The following is a 24638-nucleotide window of genomic DNA, read 5'->3' as shown; positions in this document are numbered from 1 at the left end:
TATTTATGCACAGTGCTCGCTCAATCGCCCTTTGTGCCCAAGTCGTCATTTTATGTGAAGTACTTACGAGTCGAATGTAACTGCTGTTTTATTGTGTGGTACGTAAAGCCGGCTTGATTGATCGCTACACATTAAAAGGAACCTCAAATGAACGTGTATTTATAGCTGCAGCCTTTCTACGCAGCGCGTGTTTCCAGCTACTGCGAAATCCCTCCAGAGAAAGTTATTTCGGTGACAATAAGTCACCGTTGGTGGCGCTTGTTCTCGTTTACCATTGCCAGATTTCTAACGCGAACTAGTTAGACCGAACTTGAGTAGGCTATGGCAAGCACTCTTGTATTGTTTTCCCATGTTTATCAATGCAACCAAACCGAGGCCTGGTGGACAAATTAGTCTGATCCCCGATGGTATGATGAGAGCCAGTACTCAATTGTTAGTGAACATAGGGAACAAGACCCATTAACTAAAAAAGCGTGATTAAAGGTGCACTGTCGACAACACTTACCGGTAAATGAACCCAATAAGCGCGTTGCCTTTAATTCAAATCGACAAATTTTAAGCAATATTTGAAAAAGGCAGCTGAACTTTGGGAAAGAAGTTTCACAAATCCACGGACTAAAATCAATTACACCAACCAGACAAATTCAATTGGTTGGATCGCCGACAGTATAACTCAGCCCAGCAACCTCAGTTGGTCCACCATTTTGTCAAGATCGTTCTCCCTTGATCATGTCCTGTTGGCGTACCTAGTTCATGATACACCTCCAGAAACAACATGCAGTTAACACTGTCTTCAAGAGCCGACATTATTCTAAACGACAAGTAACTTTCTCTAAGACATTTTTCCACATACAAAAATTCTTATACAATTCTGAAGTAAGCATAAGAACACCACATTAAGTGGGCCGTACATACACCCCTAATGTACCGTTAAAAGATTGAGCGTTGCATTTTGTATCTTGATAGTTTAAGTATTTCAGAAGGAGAAAAACCAAGAAACATGTGGCAGTATTCAACACAACACCATCATTCTGTTACATTGGTGACTTATTCAAATTAGTTGATACAATTATTTGAATGAAGAGTTAATTGTTACAGTTCAGTCTCCAATATAAATGGATTGTTCTTGTAAAATCTAACAGTTGATGTCGTGTATTCAAAGTGGGTATATGAATCAAATAAGCCAAGTATGTTAGGATTAGATATCCCTTGAATTAAGTTACTAATTAACATTGAATATGTTCGCGTGTGATCACAATACTCAAGTACGTGAATGTTATTGTTGTTTTCTTGTCAAGTTGTGGTTTATAGAACAGTGAAGTGTAGTCATGAACTACAACACGAATTACTTGTTTGGTTCGTGTGTGGTAACACAACAAGGCCAATATCGCACATTGATTCAGCAATCTTCAAACCCAAACTATCAATCAACGGAATGGGTCCGAATGGTTTATGCAGTTGTGTGTCCCCGTTCGGCTACGTGTTCACAGCTGAAAACCAAACTTGTTACATTTTTGTTCCGTCAACCACTCGGCTCTGTCAACATGTCCCTGAGGGGGATGGTGACGTCACAATAAAGATACCACGTGTTCGAACGGTATGGGCCAATAGGAGGGGTTGGTTGAGAGAGGGGGGACACGTGTGTCAATCACCACGCGTCAATCAGCAGACCTCCATTAGACGCCGTTCATTCCTGACAAATTAGTCCATGTGTGCTAACAAAGTTACAACTCTGGTGCTAAACCGTGAAAAACTAAGTGAGAAAGCTTTTCTTGCACGCGGAGGGGGTACCTTAACAGTAAGAACGAGCTGTTGCACCGCTCTGCGAAACCGGAGAGGCCAAGATTTCCGTTTGACCCAAGCTGTAGCTGACGAAAAGCACTGTCAGGTTTCAAGTCTCGGTGGCTGGGATTACTTGTATTCGTCCGGGGCTAAGTGTGTGCATTAACGGTATAGTCTTGCCCGTCCGGGCATCAAATGCACGGCAGTGAGCGAAGTCATCGCTGGTAACACTAGCAACCTGACTAACGAGCGCTGTATTAGACAGCGGTTCTAATTGGTTAATCACCTCGACCAATCAGCGGCAGCTTCTCTCGCTCATCATCAAGTTTGGGGATTTTTTTTTTCTTAAGGAGAGGTTGTTCTGTCATAACTGTGTATTGACTGTAATGATTCCATAAGCGCTGACAGGACAAAACAGCCCAACTGTATATGGGTGGATGCACATGCACTTGTGGAGTCTTTTTGGTGCGCAATACACTTAGCTGTATATACTGACTCTCTCTATAAAGAGATATATTTCTTTCAATTCGGACGAAAGTCAAGATTTGAAGAGTTGGCATCGGACAGTATTTTGCACATCTCTCTCAGTCCGTCGTCAGATTGAGTCGTCTTGTTGTGTGTTTCTACCGCTCTTCAACACCACAACTCCTTTCTCCCAGTCCGTCGTCAGATTGAGTCGTCTTGTTGTGTGTTTCTACCGCTCTTCAACACCACAACTCCTTATCAAGTATCTTTGGGTGTACTTGTCAATCTTTAGTACTTTATCTTAATGATGATGGAGCGTCCAGTGATCGACTTGCAGACCTTGTCCCTACTCAGGGGCCCTCTGACCGAGAAGGGGGCCAGGAAACCAAAGTGCGCCCGGTGTCGCAATCACGGTGTCATCTCATGGCTCAAAGGACATAAACGCCATTGTCGTTTCAGGGACTGTCGTTGTCCTAAATGCAACCTGATAGCCGAGCGACAGCGTGTCATGGCCGCCCAGGTGGCACTGAAGAGACAGCAGGCTGCAGAGGATGCCATTGCGATGGGGCTGAGGGCTTGCTCACCAGGCTCTGGTGGAGGGTTCGGTATGATGTCCGCTAATGGACCGATGTTTGGCTCGTCAGACTCTGGCGAAGAATTGTCACCTAGACCCATGGATATTGCTGACGAAGAGGCTGATCACCACGATATCCCTGGTAAGTCACTTTATTCAAATCATAACAATTATAACTTATGACCAAAAACATATGAGAAAGGTTAAACGGAATTTTAGATTGACCTGTTAAACTAATCAGTTTCCTTTAATTTAGTACAACAAGAGATAGTTCTGTTGGCCCATCACTCACCATTAACTTCCATTATCTCATAACATTTCCTGCTGTTTAAGTTGCATTGGTTTATACCATTCCAGTGACAGTTTGACAATAGCATTACATGCCCCAGCAAAACTCCTTTGTTTATTTGTAAAGAAATGACGAAACGGACGACAAACTTTAAACTGACAGTGTATGTAACTTCTCATTGTTTCATATTTGTTTCTATTTATCCGATTTGAACGCCGTGTTCTCACCACGGGCGGTGGGTTTCCCAGCACTTTCTTTCTGGCCAGCTGGTCTGCTCTTATAGTTTCCAGAAAACAACAATCGCTTGTGATCAAATTTTACTTGTTGCTGTTTTTATTTTGTTAAGCCAGATTTTAAATTGTGTTCGTTTTGTATTCCAGTCTTGTGACTTCATGTTGACTATTTGCATGGTGCGTCGATTAACTTAAATTGCATTGGTCAATAGACGTAATCAAAATTTTAAAACAGATTCATATAAAACCAAGAATGAGCAATAAGGAGAGAGGTTGTGTCTTTGATTACAAGCAAAGTGGGATTCGGGAGAAAGTTATACCTCCATGCTCAATCAGAGTATGTCAATCAAGAAAAAAGATGGCCAGCGAAGATTTGTCCTTGACTGCCATGGCTGCCATTTTGGAAATGTTAAAAATTGCTTTTCTGTAATGGCCCATCTAAATATCATCTCGTGACATACTCTGACCCTGTGCCTAATTTCATGCTTGAATCATCAAAGGCACAACGTCCCAAAATGATTCCCCTATCTGTACAATATCACAGGTAAGGGAATCGTGGTTGATTGATTATGAGACAAGGAACATATAATTGTAAATACTTTGAACCATAAAACAAAGCACACTGTTTTCCCCAAATTCTCCTGATTCCTTGTGACTATAACGATACATTCACACGTATCAGGGCGGACATTTATTGTAAGCTGATGACATGGGAAAATCATCCGGAGAGTAAGGTAGCTTACGACCCCTGGTGTGCTCGACCCATGTAGCGCTATTAGCTGTGTCAATCCAAGCCACAGTTATCGCAACCAAATGCTTCTTTGATGGTGTTTTAATGGCATCCCAATTAGACTTGGACTATGAGAGCGGGGTGGAGGCTCGTTTTACCGGGGCTTGTAGGCGCGTTCGACCCGGCCGAAGTCCCAGCTCTGTGTGACCAAACACGTACTCTCAATGTTTACACAACTCGCAGCTGTGCGGACTGGGGAGATTCAATACCCTACAAACTTCACTAAACCTTGTTTTTAACACCAAGAATGAAAAATTGTTGATATTTTCTAACCTGTAGTTATGTTTTGTATAACTTTTTCGAAAAAGGAGTTAGTTTGTTAGGTTTATATTTTAGATTTTCAATAAGAAAAGGCAGTATAGGCTACCGATTAGTATCCGTTTTTCAATCGGCTTGGTTTTCGACCTGTCGCTGTGATTGGATTGTCTCAACTATTGAGGCCATATTTCTTCAAATGATAAAATTAAAACCTAACTCTCGCAATCAGCTTGAATATAAATCAATGTTAGATAACGGTTTTGATTAAAATCTGACTTTACCTTTTGCAAAGCTTCGTCTTTTCGATTAACGAAGTTTTTTTCACACAGATACTTTTAGCGTGTGCATTGCGACAAGAAAAAATGGGACAAAAATCTTGGAATTTTTATTTCAAGTAAAGGTTTTTATTAAAAGAAATGTATTGCAAAATGTTTACCATTTAGAATAAAGTACGGGGCAACAAAATAAAGAACAAAATAAAAAAAAAATTGCCTTGAGAGAAATATCAACTTTATTTTTATTTCTGGACAATTTTTGGCCGAAGAATTAGTTTTTTGTTTTTTTTACAAATGTTTGTATGTAAAACAGACGAGGCTATTTCAAAATGTTTGTATGTAAAACAGACGAGGCTGTTTCAAAATGTTTGTATGTAAAACAGACGAGGCTATTTCAAAATGTTTGTATGTAAAACAGACGAGGCTATTTCAAAATGTTTGTATGTAAAACAGACGAGGCTATTTCAAAATGTTTGTATGTAAAACAGACGAGGCTATTTCAAAATGTTTGTATGTAAAACAGACGAGGCTGTTTCAAAATGTAAAACTAATCAGAATGTGTGTGCTTCTCATTGACTACAGCTAATCATTTGCCGCGGTTTTTTTTTTCAATACCTTAAAAGCTCGGAACTTTTTGGAATCTAAAGAAAAATAGCTGCTTAATTTTTTAAAGTCACCTGGAAATAGAATGTTGTTCTTTCAAACATAAGATTATATGCTTACGAACAATAAAACAATTTTTTTAGTCATTGTTTGTCACGATTTATATGTTTAAAAAACATATAAGGTTGTTTGGGGCTGACTCCGCCTACCCCTTTTGTGACGTCAATCGAGGCAGACTTGACCTGCAATGCGTATAGTAAACACACGTGCAAAGTACATGTACGTCCAAGTCGTGAGTTGGTACATTTCAAAAAGTGTTTTTTCTGCATTCAGCAGTAATACACCTGGTCGGCATTGCCGGAAAAAAAAACTGTTTTTTTTTTTTGAAACGTACAAACTCACGACTTGGTCCGTACAGGTACTTTGCAATTGTATTAACTCTACGCATTACAGGCAAAGTCTGCCTCGATTTACGTCACGAACAGCGCCCTATCGGGTCGGGGTCTACTCTTAAATTTGTAAATAACATAAGAACTGATTTTTTAAAACCTTAGTTAACTGTTTATTCACATTCCACTCATCAAAACACATATATTAGGACAAAAGCTTTATTTTGAAAAAAATACCACTTCCAGGTGACTTTAAATGTTTTATTTTAAATTGTGGGTCACATTGGCCATAAATGGAATTAATCCTTGGGGAGTAACTGTTGGAAAGGCTGTGTGATTCTGTTTAATCATTTATTGCAGGTCTGTTTATGGCTAAATTGGCGTATTTTATTAATCAGTCGTTTTCCGGTACTTATGAAAAATAAAGGGTATTGCATGCCACTTGATCACTACAGCTAGAGAACTGTACGTTTCTGAAAGTTGAAATTACTAAGATATTTTGATTTTCCTTACGATGGAAACAAAAGTGGGTGTAAACCCAATTGGTTAATGGTCGCGCAAGTAAAACGCCTGTCGTGTGGAGGTTTGTTCGTAGAATCTAACATGGATTGAACACCGAGAGGCATTTGCAAATAACACCTGTTTGTATTTTTGCTGAATGTCGATAATTTGTGGGAGTGATTAATGATAAGAAAAATAGATTTTTTGGCGAGAGAAAGGAGAAAGAGGCCACGAAAAAGGTGATTTTAAAACCAACAGATACAAAGACTTTACAGCTGCTGTTATAATAAAAATAGACACATGCTTTGCAGGTTTACTTCTCGAATCTCGAACCTAAAAAATACCAGAAACATATTTTTTAAGGGATGACACGTCATAGGATTTGGGGAGAAAATACATTATCCAAATTAGCTCGTATGGGACCCTATTTTTTTTTCTTTTCTGTCTAACAATTTTCTGCAAAAGGGCCAGTCTGATTAGGTCTTACAAGACAGTCTTATTACTGTACAATCTTACTGTACTAGATCATTATTTCTGTAGTCAACCCTGAGGCAAAAAGACAAAGCCACGCCCATAAGGGGTGATTTGTTAATCATCACCGGTGGGGGCGCTCTCCTTCTGACTTTTAAAGCGTCAACGTCCTGACAGAGCGATCATGTCGTCTTTTACTACAGAACAAGCCGACTATTTAAAACAAAACAAAAGTGTCAATGATTGAAATTGAAATCGAAAGTCTCTGATAAATGAAACAATTCGAGTACCACCTGTTCGTTAAATAATTACACCTGCTACAAAGAAAGCTACTCTGTCTTTCTGTGTTATGTATTGATCGAGAGTAAAAGTGAAAGTTTGTTTCTTTTCGGTTGATTCAATAGTCGATAGTTTTGCTAATTTATTTTAGATAACAGTCAGATAAAAATTACTGTTTTTAAATTGTGTCGATGACTTAAGCATGCAAGTCCAAACGCTGAGAACAACCAATCTGCTCTCTAATAGTGCATTCGAAAGATCACTTTACAAATGTAATAATATTTCATTCATTTGTAAGAAAAGAAAGATATTAAGAAATTCATGTTTCCCTTTTCAAACTTTGTACAGAAAAATTTCCAGTTTGAAGACTTCGTCAACTAGTTATTTTCCTCTGATGCATTTTCCCAAAAAGTGGGCCTACCCATGTATTTTGCTACTTGTGTTTTGCTGAACCATCACTGCGTCTACATGCGTAGACTTTACCGATGTATTGTTACAAAGCCGACGCTGTTGCGTTTTAAACAATGTTGTTTGCCTTTGCCTTCGTGGGCATGGTAAGATGGAAACTAGAAGACCTAAACCATCTCAAGTGGCAAAACGAGACTACCAAACCCTAATGGCGTGTGTTTAGTTTGGTCATCTCAGATGATACATCGCCCAATTGCTCCTAATCTCCAAGATGACAAAGTGCTAAATTACATCCATGCTTTTAAAGGCTCAAAGAAAGTACATTTAAGGTAGCAACACAGTTTCCAATTCAGTATGCGGAAACTTACTTAAGACGTAAAACTCCTCTCATATCTTAAATAATTAATTTGCACCATTTTCCCACATCGATGTTGATATAAGCCCCGATTCAATCAGCATGCAGTAAAAATAATCTGCAATCTATTTTATTGTAATGTTGTTCTTTATAAAGACTTTCTTTTAAATTTTAAATTAAAAAAAATGTGTACATGGGGTATTTTGAAATGGGATGAGTTGGTATCACCTAGGTTTGTGACGTCACTGAATACGTCAATGAGTTTTTCATAATTCATGAAGCCAATTTCCGGAGGGGTGGGGGTCACAATTATAAACCGTTGTGCTGCTTTCTGGCATGTTCCAAAGGCAGTGTGTAATGATTGGATGCTGATTTCCAAATCATAAAAGGTAACCAGACTATTTCCCATTATCTAGCTCTGGTTCCATTGTGAATGGGTGAAAAATAATATCGGTTACTAAAATAGGCGTTCTTGAAAAGGACAAGTTAAGGCCGTCATTCCAATATTAGTATTATAATTATATTTTTGTTTTCCTTTCTTTTTTTAATTAAATTATTTAATTTATTTTGATCAAACTTGTTGCTGAAATCTATACGACTCGTATCATCAGCTAAGTGATTTGACAAATCAATTAACCACTGACTTGTAAGGATTACGTAATCTATTTTATAGAAATTTAAAACAAACTTCACAAACAAATGATATAATTACGAAGAAGATTTCATGATGAATTAAATATATCATTTCATATTCAATTAACTAGCTATACAATGTTATCTTCGAGACAAACAAGCTTTTATTAGATTTATTGTCATAATAATACCTGTGATTTTATTCAATTTAATTAGAGCAGTTAACACGTCACTATGTGGTTCCTTTCCTACAACCCTACCATAGACAACGTATATAGAGATGTTCATGTTGATTTGCTAGCATCCAGTCGACTATACTTAAGTTAACACGTCACTATTTGGTTCCTTTCCTACAACCCTACCATAGACAACGTATATAGAGATGTTCATGTTGATTTGCTAGCATCCAGTCGACTATACTTAAGTTAACACGTCACTATTTGGTTCCTTTCCTACAACCCTACCGTAGACAACGTATAGAGATGTTCATGTTGATTTGCTAGCATCCAGTCGACTATACTTAATCACATCTCGTCCCAATTTAATGTTATTGAGCTAGGTAGGGCTCTAATCGCGATGCTTAATCAAATAAAGGCACGAGTATGTGAACAAATCCTCACTTGTGCCAATTATGACATGACATTATTACTGTCTGAAATTCAATTTATTCTAGAGTGAGAGAGAGTGTGTGAGGAGAGAGTGAGTGGATGGGAAGAGTAAAAAGTGCATCGATGATGTTGATCGCTGAGCTCGTTCTCGCAAAGAGAGCGGGTTAATGCAGCGCGATCTATCCCTTGGTCTAGGCCCGTTCTTTACGCTTCAATCACCCCGATTTTCTGGTCCATCGCCGGCCGTAGTTCGGTGCGCTAACTGAGCGTAAAAGCAACTACCGGTTGGAAATTCGCGGTTCTTTTCTCTCTAGCTGGAGATTGCGAGAGCTGGGAGAGAAAGTGGAATTTGGTCCTCTCTCTATTGATGATTGATCTCGGGTCTGATTTGGTTGGTTTTTACCGCCCAAAGGAGTTAACCCATTTTAGGACTTTGTTAAAAATGGAGGTTCGGGACATGAAACGTGACTTGTTTTGACTGTGAGTCTTTCTGACAAGATGGATGATGACTTGGTGGTCGAGGATAGGGGGAGTAAACCCCGCTCTTTGTCAAAGGGTTGCTAATGTTTTGACGGTGGAGGTTTAAAACCTATCATTAAACTGTACTTTGCCGTTAGTTATGGATAAGTTAGACCGGGGCTTTCGGTGACTTAAGACTCATCAGTTTACAATCATAATATGATTCTTTCGGGGTATATAGCGATATGAGAGCGGGTCATCAATCACTAGTTGGCCGGGGCCGTCGAGCCGCTGCTCCCGCGACTATTTCCCATCGGTTTGGGTCCAGGGGAAACAACACACATGGTGCCCCCCTTTGTAGTGCTATAAACAAACACTTATTAACAAGAGAAACACATTGGTTATTTTTGCAAAAGCTATTATTCAGTATGCATTTATTCAGTATGCATTTATTCAGTATGCATTTAGTGTCAATTTTAAAATATTTTTATGAATAAAATACATGATATGAGGCGGCGTATGACAATCACTATGGAAATGTCATTTTGAAACGAGCTGTTTTGTTTTCTTGTTTATTCAAATCTTTATGATCAACCCACGTGCGCCTGCTCCTACCCAACCTTCCCCCGTCAATTTAGGCCATTGTGGGATTCAGTATTTTTATTTATTATTTTGTGTATGACTTTTTTTTAAGGAAAATGAAGATTGTCCTTAATAGTTGCACGTGCGCATATCTTAAAGAGTACGGGCCCCGGGGAGTGGGTCTCGTATGCCGCGGTGGGGAGTCTTTGTTCCCGGGCAGTCTGCGCAACAGGTCTTGATGGCTTTAAAAAAAACTGGACTGCGATTGTGTTTCTATTGTATTAGGCAAACACACGCCGCGATGCAACCGAATGGCCTGTAACGTGTGCATGTCACTAACAGTTTCTCATGTTTTACATCAATCTCTATGTCTACTCATTCTATTTCTCTGAGATTTGTTTTTTCTCTCCGTCTCAAGTTGAATTTAAACCGACAATTGGATTCAAATTATGAGTAAATAAATAGATACTGAAGCGTGTTGGTTAAACCATTGGACCAACCATCCGGCCTGCATCAGTTTGAAGTAAAATATTGAATTTGTTTAGCATTTATTATTAGCATAATCATTTCAGTCACTCGATGGAGCGTTATACCTGTGGTTGCATTAAAGTTTCACTGGAATCCATTTTCCAAACATATTTCACATTTTGTAGTGTAGTGACAACAAGTTAGATTTTCATTTATTTAGTAGAAATTGCAAGTTAAGTTATGCGTCGCATGGTGAGCTTGCCTGTTTATTTGGCATTTATTTACCTCAAATTTGTGTAATAATTATTTATTATTCATTCGTAACTCTACGCGAACTTTCACTCTGCCAATTTTAATAACTTTAACTTATTGTTTTATTAACATTTGAACTGTTCTTCATTGCTGTCCCCTTCCCATACGATCATTTCAACTTTGTCATCTAGTGAAGATTTTGATTTGTTTGTTACGTTTGTTAGGAGATTTAAGTTCGTTTGTTGCTGTTTGTTTTTGTTTGTTTTGTGCGAGGGTACAGTTGAGACAAACATTGCTTTTTAGTATCCATCTCCTGAAATTATTTCAAATATAAAGCGTCGGGGAATTATTTCAAATTGATAACTTTCTCTCCGCTATTCTAGAGAACAACTACCGTGTATGACTCAACTCCTTTACGGGTCCTTCTCGCCTACCTCGCGGTACTAATCCTCCATCCGTCCCGCTCTGCATTGTCACCCCGGACAACCTCACAATAGATTTAGGCGTTTTATCGCTCTCTCCTCTTTTAACAACCCCTTCCCTTCACCATTCCAACCGGGGGAAGAGAGCCCCTCACGGCCCACAAAATGGAACAAGTACCCTACTCGTACTCGCCCGACATATTCAAGGCGGGATGTGGTTTGTTTTTCCCCCTGAAGTCACCAACTCCCTCCAGACTAAAAACCATTAAAAAGCTGTTCAGCTAACCCCATAAGAATCCATGATTCATTAAAAGCTAAAACCCAAACAAAAGGATTCAGAGAGATATAGTTTTCCCCATGGCAACAAGTCGATCAATATTTTCTGAGCCAAATTTTGACTGTCCCTTTCAAACAAAAGTGACTTCTCAGTTTTGGAGTCTTATTTTTGTTATGATCTTGGTACAAAGCACTTTCTGTTCGCTCGCCACCATTCGCCTCTGGTTCTATTACGTATCTACATTACACGGTTGTTATTCCGCTAATAATGACTGCTTTAATTAATTCCTCAGCATATTTTATAAAAGCGGTCATTATTTCATTTTCCCCATTCACTTTCTTCTACTTGTTGCCGTTTGTACATGCTGTGAGTTTCTAATAATATATCCGGGATCCACCTTGATCTTAATTTGTTTGTGTTTTTTTGGAACAAATAAGGTTTTAATCAAGAAATTTGTTTCGAAATGTTTACAAACATATGACATGCGTGAAGTAATGTGTTGCCTCATGTTTCGAAGTTAGCAGAGTTTTCTTCACACATATTATGAGGATTATATTGACATGCAAATACACCAACACTTATATGGGTTTAGATGCAACCAGCCCGTTCCAAATCGCAAAAGAACAATTAGTTCACAATATTAATAAAATTAACAATATATTGTGTCACATTGGACGTTTCTTCAAGGATTTCTTTTTCTATTTTCACTTAAAGGCACCGACCCCTTTGGTAATTGTCGGTTGATGCCGCCGCGGTGGCGCTTGTGCCCGAAGGTTGCGTAAAAACTACCGATTTCAAAGACCAGTCTTATCACTTGGTGTATCTCAAAATATATGCATAAAATAACAAACCCGTGAAAGTTTGAGCTCAATTGGTCGTCAAAGTTGCGAGAGAATAATGGAAGAAAAAAACAGCCTCGTCGCACAAGTTGTGTGCTTTCAGATGCTTGAATTCGAGAACCCAGCTGAGGTCTCGAATCCAATTCAAATATTTCAGTGAGAAATTACTTCTTTCTCAAAAACTGCGTTACTTCACAGGGAGCCGTTATTCACACTGCTTTATACTATGATCATCTCTCCATTGCTCGTTACCAAGTAAGTTTTATGCTAGCAATTATTTTGCGTAATTCCACATAGTGTCCAGTTTTTCTGTTGTTTTTCTTTTGGGGATCATTATTATATCAATCGTTCAAACGAAATCCGACGACAATTTTCTGTTCATAAAATACAAACAAAGGGTATTTCTTTAGTCAATCAATTCCAATCGAGAAAAAAAACTATCCACAAATAAAGTGGTAAGGTTTCCGTTCACTGCTGGTCAGTCAAGTTAAGCCCGTTCCATCTCGTCAAATGTTGTTATAGCTCAAAGCCCATGAATGATTACTGGAAAAAATCTCATTATTTCCTCCAAGAAAAAAATGAGAATCAATTTTGTCATTTTGTTTTCCCCCTAAAAAAAAATAACCAATTGGTTTGAGGGCGTTAATTACGGAGCACTCAGACTGTTGTATACAATAACGATTTACCATCAGACAAGCAAACATTGGACGGGGCAATCGGCGTGAATGGACGGCAGCCTGTCGTAGAGACTCGCGCTCAGGCACACCTGTTGGACTGTCCGCGGTAAACAATGAAGACTGACAGAACAAATTGAAACGGTCTCGCCTTGTGATTTCTGGAGGACTAGTTTTTTACGTTGCGATTAGATTTAAGGGAAAACTATTGGGACTGGCTGTCAACAAGTGTGCTGGTTTACATATCCACTGTTGTGATTGCCTTTAGAGAGGGGATAGCTAGATAATAGTGGGGTTTGTTTCTAAATACTGGGATTTGTTTCAATTATGGACTATTATTCACTACCTCAATAATGATTTCCAGAAGCTATACTATAGATTTGAAACAATCTTGCTATCATAACTGGTTGGTTTTATTTCATCAAACATGTCTTCATGTTTGAGCCCGATTTGATAAACATCCAGGTAACATTGTTTTGTTTGTCAGTGTTACGCATGTAACACGTACATCACTTCACATGTCACGGCGTTTTACCGTAACATTCTCTTCACACGTCACGGCGTGTAACTGTGACCTTACTTTAAAAACACCTGTCGTGTAGTTTAAAACTCTGATCTAGGTCCGAAAAGTAGACCATCGCCCTATTTCTATAAATAAACATGCGCATCAAAAAAGTGGATAAGTATTGACAAAGTGACAACGCCCGTCACCTGTGTGCTTGTTATCTTTATAACGTCGAAACATTACCAAAACAGCGCTGTAAAAGAAGGTGCAAACACTTCCCGTGTTTTGGAGTAGTCACGGATATATCTCGACTCTCGCTATAACCGCCCGTGCCATCGCTTTCTATTTCACTTTCAGATTCTACGAATCATATTCCATTGCACAATGCTATCGATATAGAGTTATCACAATATTGTTTGCTGTTGTAGTTGACCCAGGTATGGTCTGAGTGAAAGTTTATACAGTGCATCTACGTCTCTTACTAGGGTGCTTCAAAACACCTGTTTGAGTTATAACTGCAGCTACAGTCAACTCAAAATTGATATTTCGTCGTGGTTAATATCCAAAGCATCACTGTCTTGATAAACAACTGGATATTATATGTTATTGTTTTATATCAACATAGTGCGTTTGAAAATTAATAACCAATTGAATATATAAACGATAGTTTTTTTTTAACAAGGAGAGAAGTATCTTGTTGAGGCTATCCAGCTGTAAAAATGTTCTTGTTTTGTAGTAAACCTCGTGAAATATAGTTTTTCTATTTCAATATTTCAATTCTATTGTATACATTTTATTTCCATGCTATCAATGGCAGTAAAACATTCCAGCAAAAAGGGTTGATTGTTAGTTGAAACTTCATAGACCAAGTGGGGTTTCAAATTATAAGTTGATTATTTTTTTTTAAATGGCAGGTGAGTTCAAAATAGTCGATGGGCATCCAACCGTTGATTCTGCTCGCTGAAATATTGACGAACCTTGTTTGGAAAAACAGTTTTATTAAAAGACCGTTGGGTATTCCTACTTGCCTCAGCGTAATTTTTGTTTAGCTAACAGATTTATTATTAGCATTAGCAAGTATATTCAATTTGACCTTGTGTAGATTCGTTTAGTGAATGTGTTGAATACACTGGGCTTGTCTCTGTTTGTTTGTCTGTTTGTGTGGGGTTTTTGTTTTTTAGTTTTTTAAGGGGGTGTTTTGTTTTGTACTGATGACCGCCCTTCGAATGGGAGACATGACAATAATACAGTGACGTAGTTACATAATGCAGTATAGTTCACGCGATGTTATAGGTCGGTAGACATCCAATTCTAGGTCATTTGCTAAAGAGGTACTTAGAGTGAATTTGGGCATCAGACATTGATGTTTAAATAATCCTTCCTTTTGTTAGATTTGCTTGGAGAGTTGCGAAAAGGCTTCAAGCCTGTAACGCTATAATTGACACCATTTTGGGATTTCTTATTATTAATTGTTTTTCATTTATCTTACAGAGAAACTCGTGAAGAACGAATCATCAAATGAAAAGGAAAATGGCCACCGAACTCCCTCTAGCGGCAAACCTGAGCACAATAATAACAACAGCAACTCATCTAGTAAGAATAAGAGCGACTCTCTGGACACCTTCAATGGTTTCGCCGCCAGTTTTGTCTCTAACTTCCGCCCAGGACGTCTCACCCCAATCGAGATCCTTACAAGACTTTTCCCAACCCAGAGAAAGGCCGTCTTAGAGCTGGTCCTTCAAGGATGCAGTGGGGATCTTGTCAAAGCCATCGAACATTTCCTATCAGCTAGTGAGACCCAGCATTCTCCTAACGCAGCCAGCATACCGTCGAGTATCTCCCGCGCAGGTGAGAGGCCAAGTATCGGTCACCACGACAGCTTTGGAATGTCCGGGGTTCACGGCCTTCAAACGGCGTTCCGATCGTCCCTGAGCAGTGAGAAACATCCAGTGGGTAGCATGAAGTCAGCGTTTACCCCTCTCCCACCGTCTAGCGCATCAGCAGCCTCTTCAGTGCCGTTGTTATTCGCTCCTAGACCACCCCACCCGTTCCACGCTGAGGCCCTCTTGGGTCGTACTCCTCTATTCGCACCAACATCAGTCGCTGAATTGACCTCAAGTATGCCCAGTCCAGCCATGGGATCCCCTCGGTTTGCTTTCCCAGCTCTACATCCTTTTCATTTATCAGGAAAGTTTCCCAGTGCTGGAGAGGGGTATCCACGTCTGATCTTTGCCCCTTATGCGACTTGTCCACCAGACTGCGTGCAATGCCCCGGAAGTAGACCCGGCATGCATAGCGAGCCAGAGAAATCACCGTCTGGTACCACTGACGGCTCTGTGGCAAACAGTGCAGTGGATTCAGAATAGAAAACGAATGATTACAGAAGGAACACTGACTTTTATGTAAATAAATACAGGACTGGTTTTAAACTGTAATGTTAATACTTTGCAATGTTTTGGGATGGATTTGAAATATTTAGATTAATCATTTTTGAAAATCTCACCTGTGCAAATGTCGATTTCTTGTTTGTTTGTTGTCTGTTTCGATGTAAACAATGTGTGAAGGAAACCGTGGTTTGTCAAACTTATTTGTATAAAAACTTGAACAAAATGGCCTCGAAATTAGTTTTGTACTCCACTGTAAGGGTAGCTTATACCCAACCTTGTCAATTGTTTTTATATTTGTCAAAATTTGACATTTGTCTTTGAGTTGTTCCAATATTTGACCCCTTTTTCGGCAGCCATTTGCATTTCACACTCCTGGTAGTTAAGGCATGACATCGTTTATCTACTGCTCTTTGCTGCGACCCACTTGTTGTACACGCAACAGCCACTTTAACAAAATGTCAAACTGAGCACAACAACGTGAAGTATTGAGTGTGTATTTATGATCAGGCAAAGCGTCCTGCAAAAAAAAGAATTGTCAAAAAAACAAAAAGCAGAGTTGATGTAAAGTTCCCAGGTCACAATAGGGGAAAGTGAAGAGGTGTTGAGAAGGATTACTGGACGACCAAAATGTTTATGGATTCCATTCTGAAGTGTTTGGCCGGGACGTTCTGTATAAAAACTGTGGCAATCCCCTGGTGGCTTGTCCTAAAACATCCCAAGCAGGTACCCCGTGAGACCGTTTAGCGTTGTTTTACCCAATTTACTGCCAAATCGAAGTGAAAAACGCTTTCAAGAGTGGTTCCGGCCCTGGCCAAGATTCTCCTAATAAAGAGAGCAGATTATAAAATAAAAAATCGACCCCTCGTGTGTTGCTTCGGCGTGGTGGGTTTAATATGCATGGCGGACTCAAGAGGTTGTTTGGGCCGTTTATCGCATAACACGTCGACCACGTGCCCTTTTTAAAGGTCATCTCCAGAATAATTCTAAACTAGATCTGTGGATTCTAAATGCGTTGCACGTGTACTTTTTCCGCTGTTGTTTTTCTCTTGATGCTACTTTAACTTTTAAATGTTGATGTACTTTTCTCTGGCCTTCTTCACGTCTGTTGATGATAGGATCTCGCGATAAGAGACGTGAAGACTTCGGATTGTTGATGAAGAAGAACATCAAATGGAAGCAATGATTGATATTACAGTAAATCTGCATAGGGTTCATGAGCTAAGTGTTTGAGGCAAGTCATTGTCGAAACCTAAATTTAACCAACTAGCTAATACTACAAACTCTGTTTGTTCTCATATTTCACACAAAGCAGCTGGTCTGGTAACCTGACTTGCTAATTATCACAGTATAAAACTAATTTGATATTGTTTGTATTTTGTGGTTTATTTGTTGAAGTATTTTTAACAACTTAAGATAAATGTGAAGTGGTATGAGCAGAACCCAGACGCAGCTCTGTGTATTCCCAACATGTAATTTATTGTAGCCGAACTTTATTTAGATAAAAACTGAGGTATGGTTGCATTTTAGGCTCTGGTTACATTTGGGTACATTTGGGTACGAAATCAGAGCTACATTAAAACATTTGGCTCAGTGTTTGGGGCAATAATTTTAGATCCCATGATCCGGAGCCTGAACCAAAGACGAGGTTTCGAAACGACTTTGGTCACGTGCTACATTGATGAGACAGGCTGTGATGCATATTTTCAAATCTCATCGACATTTTTAAATCTCACGTAACAGTGTATGCAACCATCTTGAGTTGCATTAAGCTGTTTTACAAAAAGGCTGATTTCGACTGTTCTCCAATTAACCATGAGACAAGTGAATAAGGTGTGTTTTTTTACTGCCCCACCACCCAAAGATGGCGAAAGAGCATGAAATACAACTGGCTAGATTTTGTCCGTATCTCTTAGAGAAAGATATTTTCAAATGTTGCAATTCTTAATGAAGGTTTCTTCCATGAGTAGAACGTTTCATTATTAATGTTGTAATCTGTTGAGTCTACAATTGTACATAAACGAAGCCACTGTATTATTTCTCCACCATATCTTCTACGAGTTGGACCAACTCGACCCATGCTTAGAGAGATATCATTGTTACGTATTGCTTCCCGAGGATCAATGTAATGATATGTGCTATACTATTATATATATTTTATGTACATAGATACACACTTGAAATTCCCCCATCAGTTGGATGGGTACCAGTTATGGCTATTTCTATTGAAGAGTGCCAATTAAATGTTGCTATTTCAGGCAAAGAGTGGTTGTGTTACCAGTGTGTTATGTTTTAATAGTCGGTAATTGGCGAAGGTTTGGAATGCTGGGGTGGTTGGCTTGTAACTTGCCCCAACCCGTTGGTCTTCAGCAAAACGTGGGAAGCGAAGTTGAGTAAAAAGAGTGTGGACTCGGGTGGCGAAGGTATGGAATTGAAATATTTTTGTATAAAATGATACTTGAAATTTAAAATAGATTTTGCATAAAGCATAACTGAAAATTCCAGTACATCCGTAATTGGTAAAGCTAAAATCGTGTTGGTACTCGATCCTTCGCTGGTTCACGTGATGCTTTTATCAGTGAAAACTGTATATCTTCCCTATATACACTATACCTAACAAATCAAAACAATAAATGAGGTATTATTCGTTATGTTACGGGATCGCATGGGATCTTCAACAACACACAAAATCAATGTTGCACTTAAAGTAAATTGTCGATGTACCTTTTCAACTAGTGTCAACAAACTACCCCAATTGGCGTATGTATTGACCTTGATTAATCTTTTTAAAACTACCCGAACTGGCGTATAATTATGGCTTCACCCTGATCAGTCATACAATATACCCCAAACGAAGTATGAATGGCCTATCAGTCATACTCACTACCCCCAAATAGCGAACCCCGATAGAAAAACCTTCTCCCGATGAAGATCATCCTTTGCACCAATCGAGGAACCATTACGCGATGATGAAACCCCTCAACTCCACCCAGTGAAACGTCGAGTTTCTATTGCCTGATTTGTGTGTTAAATCATCTTGTCAGAAAGTTAACTTCGCACATAAGCAGTTTGGTGAAAGTTCCCAACATTCAATTTCATATTTCAAAAAATGAGACGTTTGATTAAGCAGACGGCACGGATTCAATATTTACCGAAAAACAGTAGAAGGTTTTTTTCATTTAACAAAAGTCGTCCAATGTTTTTGTTTTTACAACCAATGTCCGGTCTCCCTGCACAATCTTGTTATGTTTAGGGTTTAGTTTATATCACCAGGCCAGTTTGATCTTCGCCAAAGCTTGAACCTTAAACAAAGTTTCAATAAATTTCTTCTCCGATTCCCCCATCTCCTGAAAGGAAAACAACAATGTCCTTTTTTTTTCAATCTCCGAGACGAAGGACTCGTAAACTGTCAGTTGGTTGGTATGGGTCTGTGTGTGCACAAGGCGCAGTAGTCCGATCGCCGGATAACAATGATTTGATAACTAAATTCACGGCTGTCTTTTATTGTTATTTTATTGTCCTATTTCTTGTGTTCTTCAAGCCATGATTGACAGGGACTGAGCAAGAGGGACTTAGTCTCCCGGGCTACGTGCTTCTCTAACTCACGGCAAACTCAAACCCTCCAGACACGACGGCCATTTTTTCTTCTTCAATTCTTCTTTCCCCCTTGCCGTTCCACGCGTTCAATGCCGTCACGTTTATTGGCGAAGTAACCAAAGACAAACGGCGGTGTACAATTTCTCGTATTGGGGATGCAATGCCATCAATGCCTAGCCTTCCCACACGAGGGGAATCTAAATAGATAGAAGATTAGCAACATTTGATTAAAAAAAAGGTGGAAGGGGGAAGTTATGGAGAGGCTGTCGTGCCAATAAAAACAGAACGTGTGCATCGTTTCGCCGAGTAAAAATGAGTTTCTGGCTAACAGTTATCTTAAGCTGACGCTTGAAGTCATTTCCTATGAGATCAGAAAGCGTAAGGAGCCTTAGTTTTATTTATATACAAAATACTCTTGAATCTACTTGTTGAGCAGTCGAGCAGAAACCAAGGCGCGAAAAGTCAAAAAGACAACACATGGAAGAAAAATATATAATATGATTGCTTCCTGTGGGGCATAGTAGCTGGGAAGAGACAGCAAAATAATAAAGGCAGCAGGAAACGCATTGCTAACTTAGAAATAGCCCCCGTCTGCTAGGAGCAACACGAGCTGAAGCAGTCCAGGCAAAACAAGCAGCGGGAAATTGCAAAAAGGCTGCAACATTGTTAAATTAAATCGCAACGAAGTTAATGAATAGTACTTCTTCTTCTCATCTCGGTCACGGTGGAGGAGTTCTTGGACCGGGGATTGAGTCTTGGACCGGGGGTTGAAATGACCAGCTTGGATGCGTTCTCCATCTCAGCGTGTTAACTCGCCTCAGGAGTGCTTGGTTAAATATCAGCCCCCTCAACTAACCCCTCCATAACGTCCCCCAAGAGAGTTTAACTAGCCCTACAATAGAACTCTTCCTCTGTGATGTAATGTCGTATAAGAAAAGTGTGAGGCTGCCAGGGCTAGAGTACAACTTGTTCATTCGTGACAGATTAAATACAAAAAATGGAAATATTGATAGTTATAACTGATTAACCAGAATACAATAATACTTCAAAACAACATTTTAGATTTGAATTACTTTTAACACTGTTGATTTCAAAAGCTTATTGTTGACGTTCTGTTGGTCAATACCTCTTTTGTGTTGCAAGTGTCTTGTTTTCCACTCATGCACGTCTGAGTAACCAAAGTAGTCTGTGCCCTTTGATGTTGAATGAGAATCAGTATACAATCGCTATCAGTATGAACAGTGGGACAAGACTCAAGTGAAATTGGCGGTAATCGTGGTGTTGTCATTGTCGTATTCACAGTTCAACAATTGTTGGAGTGCTATATATACTGTTAACTCCTTTACGGCTAGAATGAACCAGTTTATTTTACCCAGCCTCTATATGTATTTCTGGTACCTTTACTTTGAAAGGGAGGGAATCGAGAAGGCACAGTCTTGCAATCACATGAATTAGCTGTTTATTTAATTGTATTTATTTTATTCTTTCATAGGTTGTTTGATCAGCCACGAGTGTTGGTGTGATTTCATACGTAGTAAATGTTTCTTCCAATCAAACTATGGAAAAACTCTTCACTGAGAAAAAGATAAAGAGAAAGATTATATAAGAACATTAAAACATTATATACAAAATAAAAATGTCCTGCATAGTCCGCGGTCGCATGTTGAAGTCCCCTCGGTTAACTCCCCCATTCGCGCCCGTCAAAAGTGCAACGAGAGAAGCCACTTACTCGGGCTTGAATCTCTGACCGTGGCATGGTTATATCAGGGGCGAATTAATGAGTCTAAGTCTTGTTTGATTATGGAGCTAAATCCTACACGATTCGCAAGAGGAAATTGCTCTGTTCTTTATCAAACCCCTCTCAACAAAAAGGGGGGAAGAAAAGAAGTCAGAGGGAAGGATTTAATTTTAATAGAAAATATGATTTGGTCTTGTCTGATAGTATCCAACGGTGCGTTTCCTCTGCGAGTCAGTAGTGGTGGTGTTCGCTTTCCTTGCTGGGTGAGTATGAGGAGGAAAGACCGGATCAGATGACCGTACGCACCGCTCTTTCTCCCCGCTCTCTCCCCCGCCAAGCAGCACATCCGACGGCTTGTTTGTCACTCTTTTCCTCTCGCCCGTCCTGAAAATAATGGCAATCATGTTGCCGAGGTGATTTAGACTAAGAAGTCGGGTTTTTTTCCTTCTCCAATCCCCACACCATGAAAAGAAACAACCCCAGCAGCTCGTTGTAAAGTCCCCCGACCGGGGTTGCCTTTTTATCCAAATCATGTATGAATTGTGTCTCTTCATCGTCTGAATAAAAAGACATAAACCGAAGCTTCGGAGCTCTAAACTCCAACAACAAAAACTCCGTTTATAAATAATACAAAAATCGATGGCACTATTAAGTTTTCGGTTATTTGGTGTCCCCCGAAAAAAGACCAGAAGTGGATTTATTAAGGGAACTAATTGATTGACTACATTGAGGTGTAATCTTTTTTTTAGGACGATTCGTACTAGACATGACTGTAAAGTCAACTCCGCCAGCTGTATCGCTTTTAATTATCACTTTACTCTACGGGGATATAATTTCAGCCCGTGCGGTTGGCTCTCAACCGCTACTCCTGAGTGAGTCTGTTTTGGTGTGTTTTTGTCTGCCTCGCGATATTGGGCCGAGGTGTTCGGGCTTGAGAGGGCCCCAATCGATGACACGAGTGTCTTTACTCATGTAGGATCAACACACCAAGCCAGGATCCCAGTGAAGAGGTACCCGGACCCTACCCCCTAATTGAAAAAAATGAAGTAGGTATTAAAAAAAGGAACGTGCCGAATTGAGGCGATGATTCAAGGGTTGGAAGAGTGGGGAAAGAGAGAAAAAACCACCATGTTGCGCTGGTTAAGTTTGCTAGGCCGCCCCTCGGTATTGTTTAGCACACGATCCGTTTCTGTCGTTGTCAAGTAGTTCTTTTTCATCTCTAATGACAACGTCCAACCGAGGCTAGAGATGACTAGATGGGATCACACTGTCAAGAGAAGGGGTTGAAATCAGTGTGTAAACGCTTCCTTTAAGGAACACAAGGAAATGGATTGACAACCTGATTGCCAATTTACTCTTGGAAATTCCTTTTTCCTTCTTTACATAGAGGTAGCGCCAACTGAGTGTAATTCATTTTATTTCACTATTACCTGGCTGACATCAAACAAACTCAGAATAAATCTCGTCATAATTTGTTACGGCAAGCGGTTGGATTGAGCAGGGGGCGTTGTGGCGCACTGGACGGTGGACTAAGTGGGGCTCTGCCCGGTCCAGTGTTGGGAGATTATGACTTCGATTTCTAGTGCCAGCAATCCATCACCTTATAATGCGCGTCTAACTCTCTCCTGGGTTGATATTAAACCTAAGATATCTTGTTTCTTACTAATTGCTCGCCGTGTTTTCATTGTTCGTGAGGCGGAGAATTCAAATTTGACACTAGTGCTCAATTTAGGCTAAATTATTACTTCTTTTCCCGCGCGCGCAAACATTGATCCTCATGGAATCGATGAACTGGGCTTTGGTCCGCGTGTGGCTTTTGCCATACATCAAAACCCTCTCGGCTCAGGGCCCCGTAGTTGTCAAGTTCCGAACGGCGCTCATGTAAAATGCAACAGTTTTTCCCCACGATATTTTGTCTCGATTTTCATAAGTAGGCCTTTACGTGCGAGAGAGTTAGCTTTCAGTCGATTGCATTGATTCGCTGTCTTCCATAATTCGCATAATATATATAAAACAAATGGAAATGTCAACCACATTATTTTTAGCATCAGTGGCAGTTGTGTATACTGGGGAGGATGTGTGACTTTTAGGAATAAGCTCACGCTCGCTCTATGGGAATTTTATATTTTTATTGATTCGTTTCTGACTTGCCTACAAATTGATTTTAAGTAAAGTTGTAGTGTACCATTGAAATTATATCATATTATTTGCAATTATCCAAGAATGTATTAAAGCGAGTAATAAAAACAAATCACAGCAACAATATTTCAATGGTATGTGTTTTTACCGAAACTATTCACATCTTAGGCTAAAATAAATAAAGGAAAATAAATTATGCCCGATTTAAGTTGTTCCTTTAAATAAAATAAAAACATAATGGTGTGTTCTTTTTGTTACGCAGTTGCAGGAAGATAACGCGTTATAAGCTAATCGATTGTGTTCCCCGTTTAGCCAAGCAAAATACCTGTTTTTAAAATTAAGCACCAGGCTAATTTTTTATTCGACCTCGGTTTTGTTACACTTTTGAATGATGAATGTTTGAATGATGAAAAAAAAATGGCTGAACATACGATAAAGAAATTTTGGAAATATACCTGCGAGGTCAAATTGTTAAACCACTTTTACGAAACAAAACACATTTAAAAGCTTTAGTTCAATGTTGGTTGCCGTTTGTTATTCGATCAGCAACACTCCTACAAAACCCTTGGGAGGTTTGGGTGGCGTTGGACGGTAGGGGCGAGCACGATTTCACGGTGAATCGCCAAGTTCCGAATAGACATTGTCTACAGTTGCGGCAATTAAGTCAGTTCGCCATCATAAAAACACAACTCCCGCAGGGATTACCCCGCTAAAGTCTCTCCAAAAATTATCAATAAAATCCTTTCCAGTATCTTGATTAAGTGCAATGAAGTTTGTCTTCTCCTAATTTATACACAGGGTCCTTATTGATTGATGATTAAATTAGTTGGAATCAGTCCTTATAGCGTATGGCAAAACTGTCCAGCATATGTTCGCGGATATAATCTCAAATCCCGTGAGATTCCACGAGGGTTGGTTATTGTTACGGCACTAAACGAACGGTAGTGTTGACATGAATCATATAGCCGATCTCATTATGTTATTAAATGAAACCGTTCACTGGCATTTGGGTCAATTTTATTATGTTTTGAAGAAAAACAATTTTGCATTCACCCCAATAAGTATGTTTGAATTGGGAGTTTGTTTAAATTTCAAGATAACGTATTGTCAGAAGTCACACCTCAAAATGCTTTTATGGAGTGGAATTGGGCCACACGATCGTTCCCTGGGGAACACAAAGGCCTGCTGTTTTTCAGAGCAAGAAAACAGCACTTGAATACTGACTTTATGCCTTCCAACAAAACACCATCAGGACTCAGCATTGATTCAGAAATCTGATATTTACAGAATGTTCAAAACAAAATCCGTCTTTGCTTTTTGAGTTAATAACATGTTAATGATTATTGCAATATTCTATTAAATGAGGATGACCAGGGTAGCACCATCAAT

At 39.4% G+C, this 24638-nt stretch overlaps 1 protein-coding gene across 1 annotated transcript; it reads left to right on the top strand.

Moving 5' to 3' along the window:
* Positions 1 to 1729: 1729 nt before the first annotated feature.
* On the top strand, positions 1730 to 18040 carry LOC117297926 (doublesex- and mab-3-related transcription factor A2-like). Its single transcript, XM_033781111.1, has 2 exons — positions 1730 to 2963; positions 14883 to 18040. Exons 1-2 carry the CDS (start codon positions 2552 to 2554, stop codon positions 15755 to 15757), a joined length of 1287 nt encoding a protein of 428 aa, XP_033637002.1. The 5' UTR covers positions 1730 to 2551; the 3' UTR covers positions 15758 to 18040.
* Positions 18041 to 24638: the final 6598 nt, after the last annotated feature.

This window comes from Asterias rubens, chromosome 12 (genome assembly GCF_902459465.1).
Source record: "Asterias rubens chromosome 12, eAstRub1.3, whole genome shotgun sequence".
NCBI lineage: Eukaryota > Metazoa > Echinodermata > Asteroidea > Forcipulatida > Asteriidae > Asterias > Asterias rubens.
This window is presented reverse-complemented; position numbering and strand designations above follow the sequence as displayed.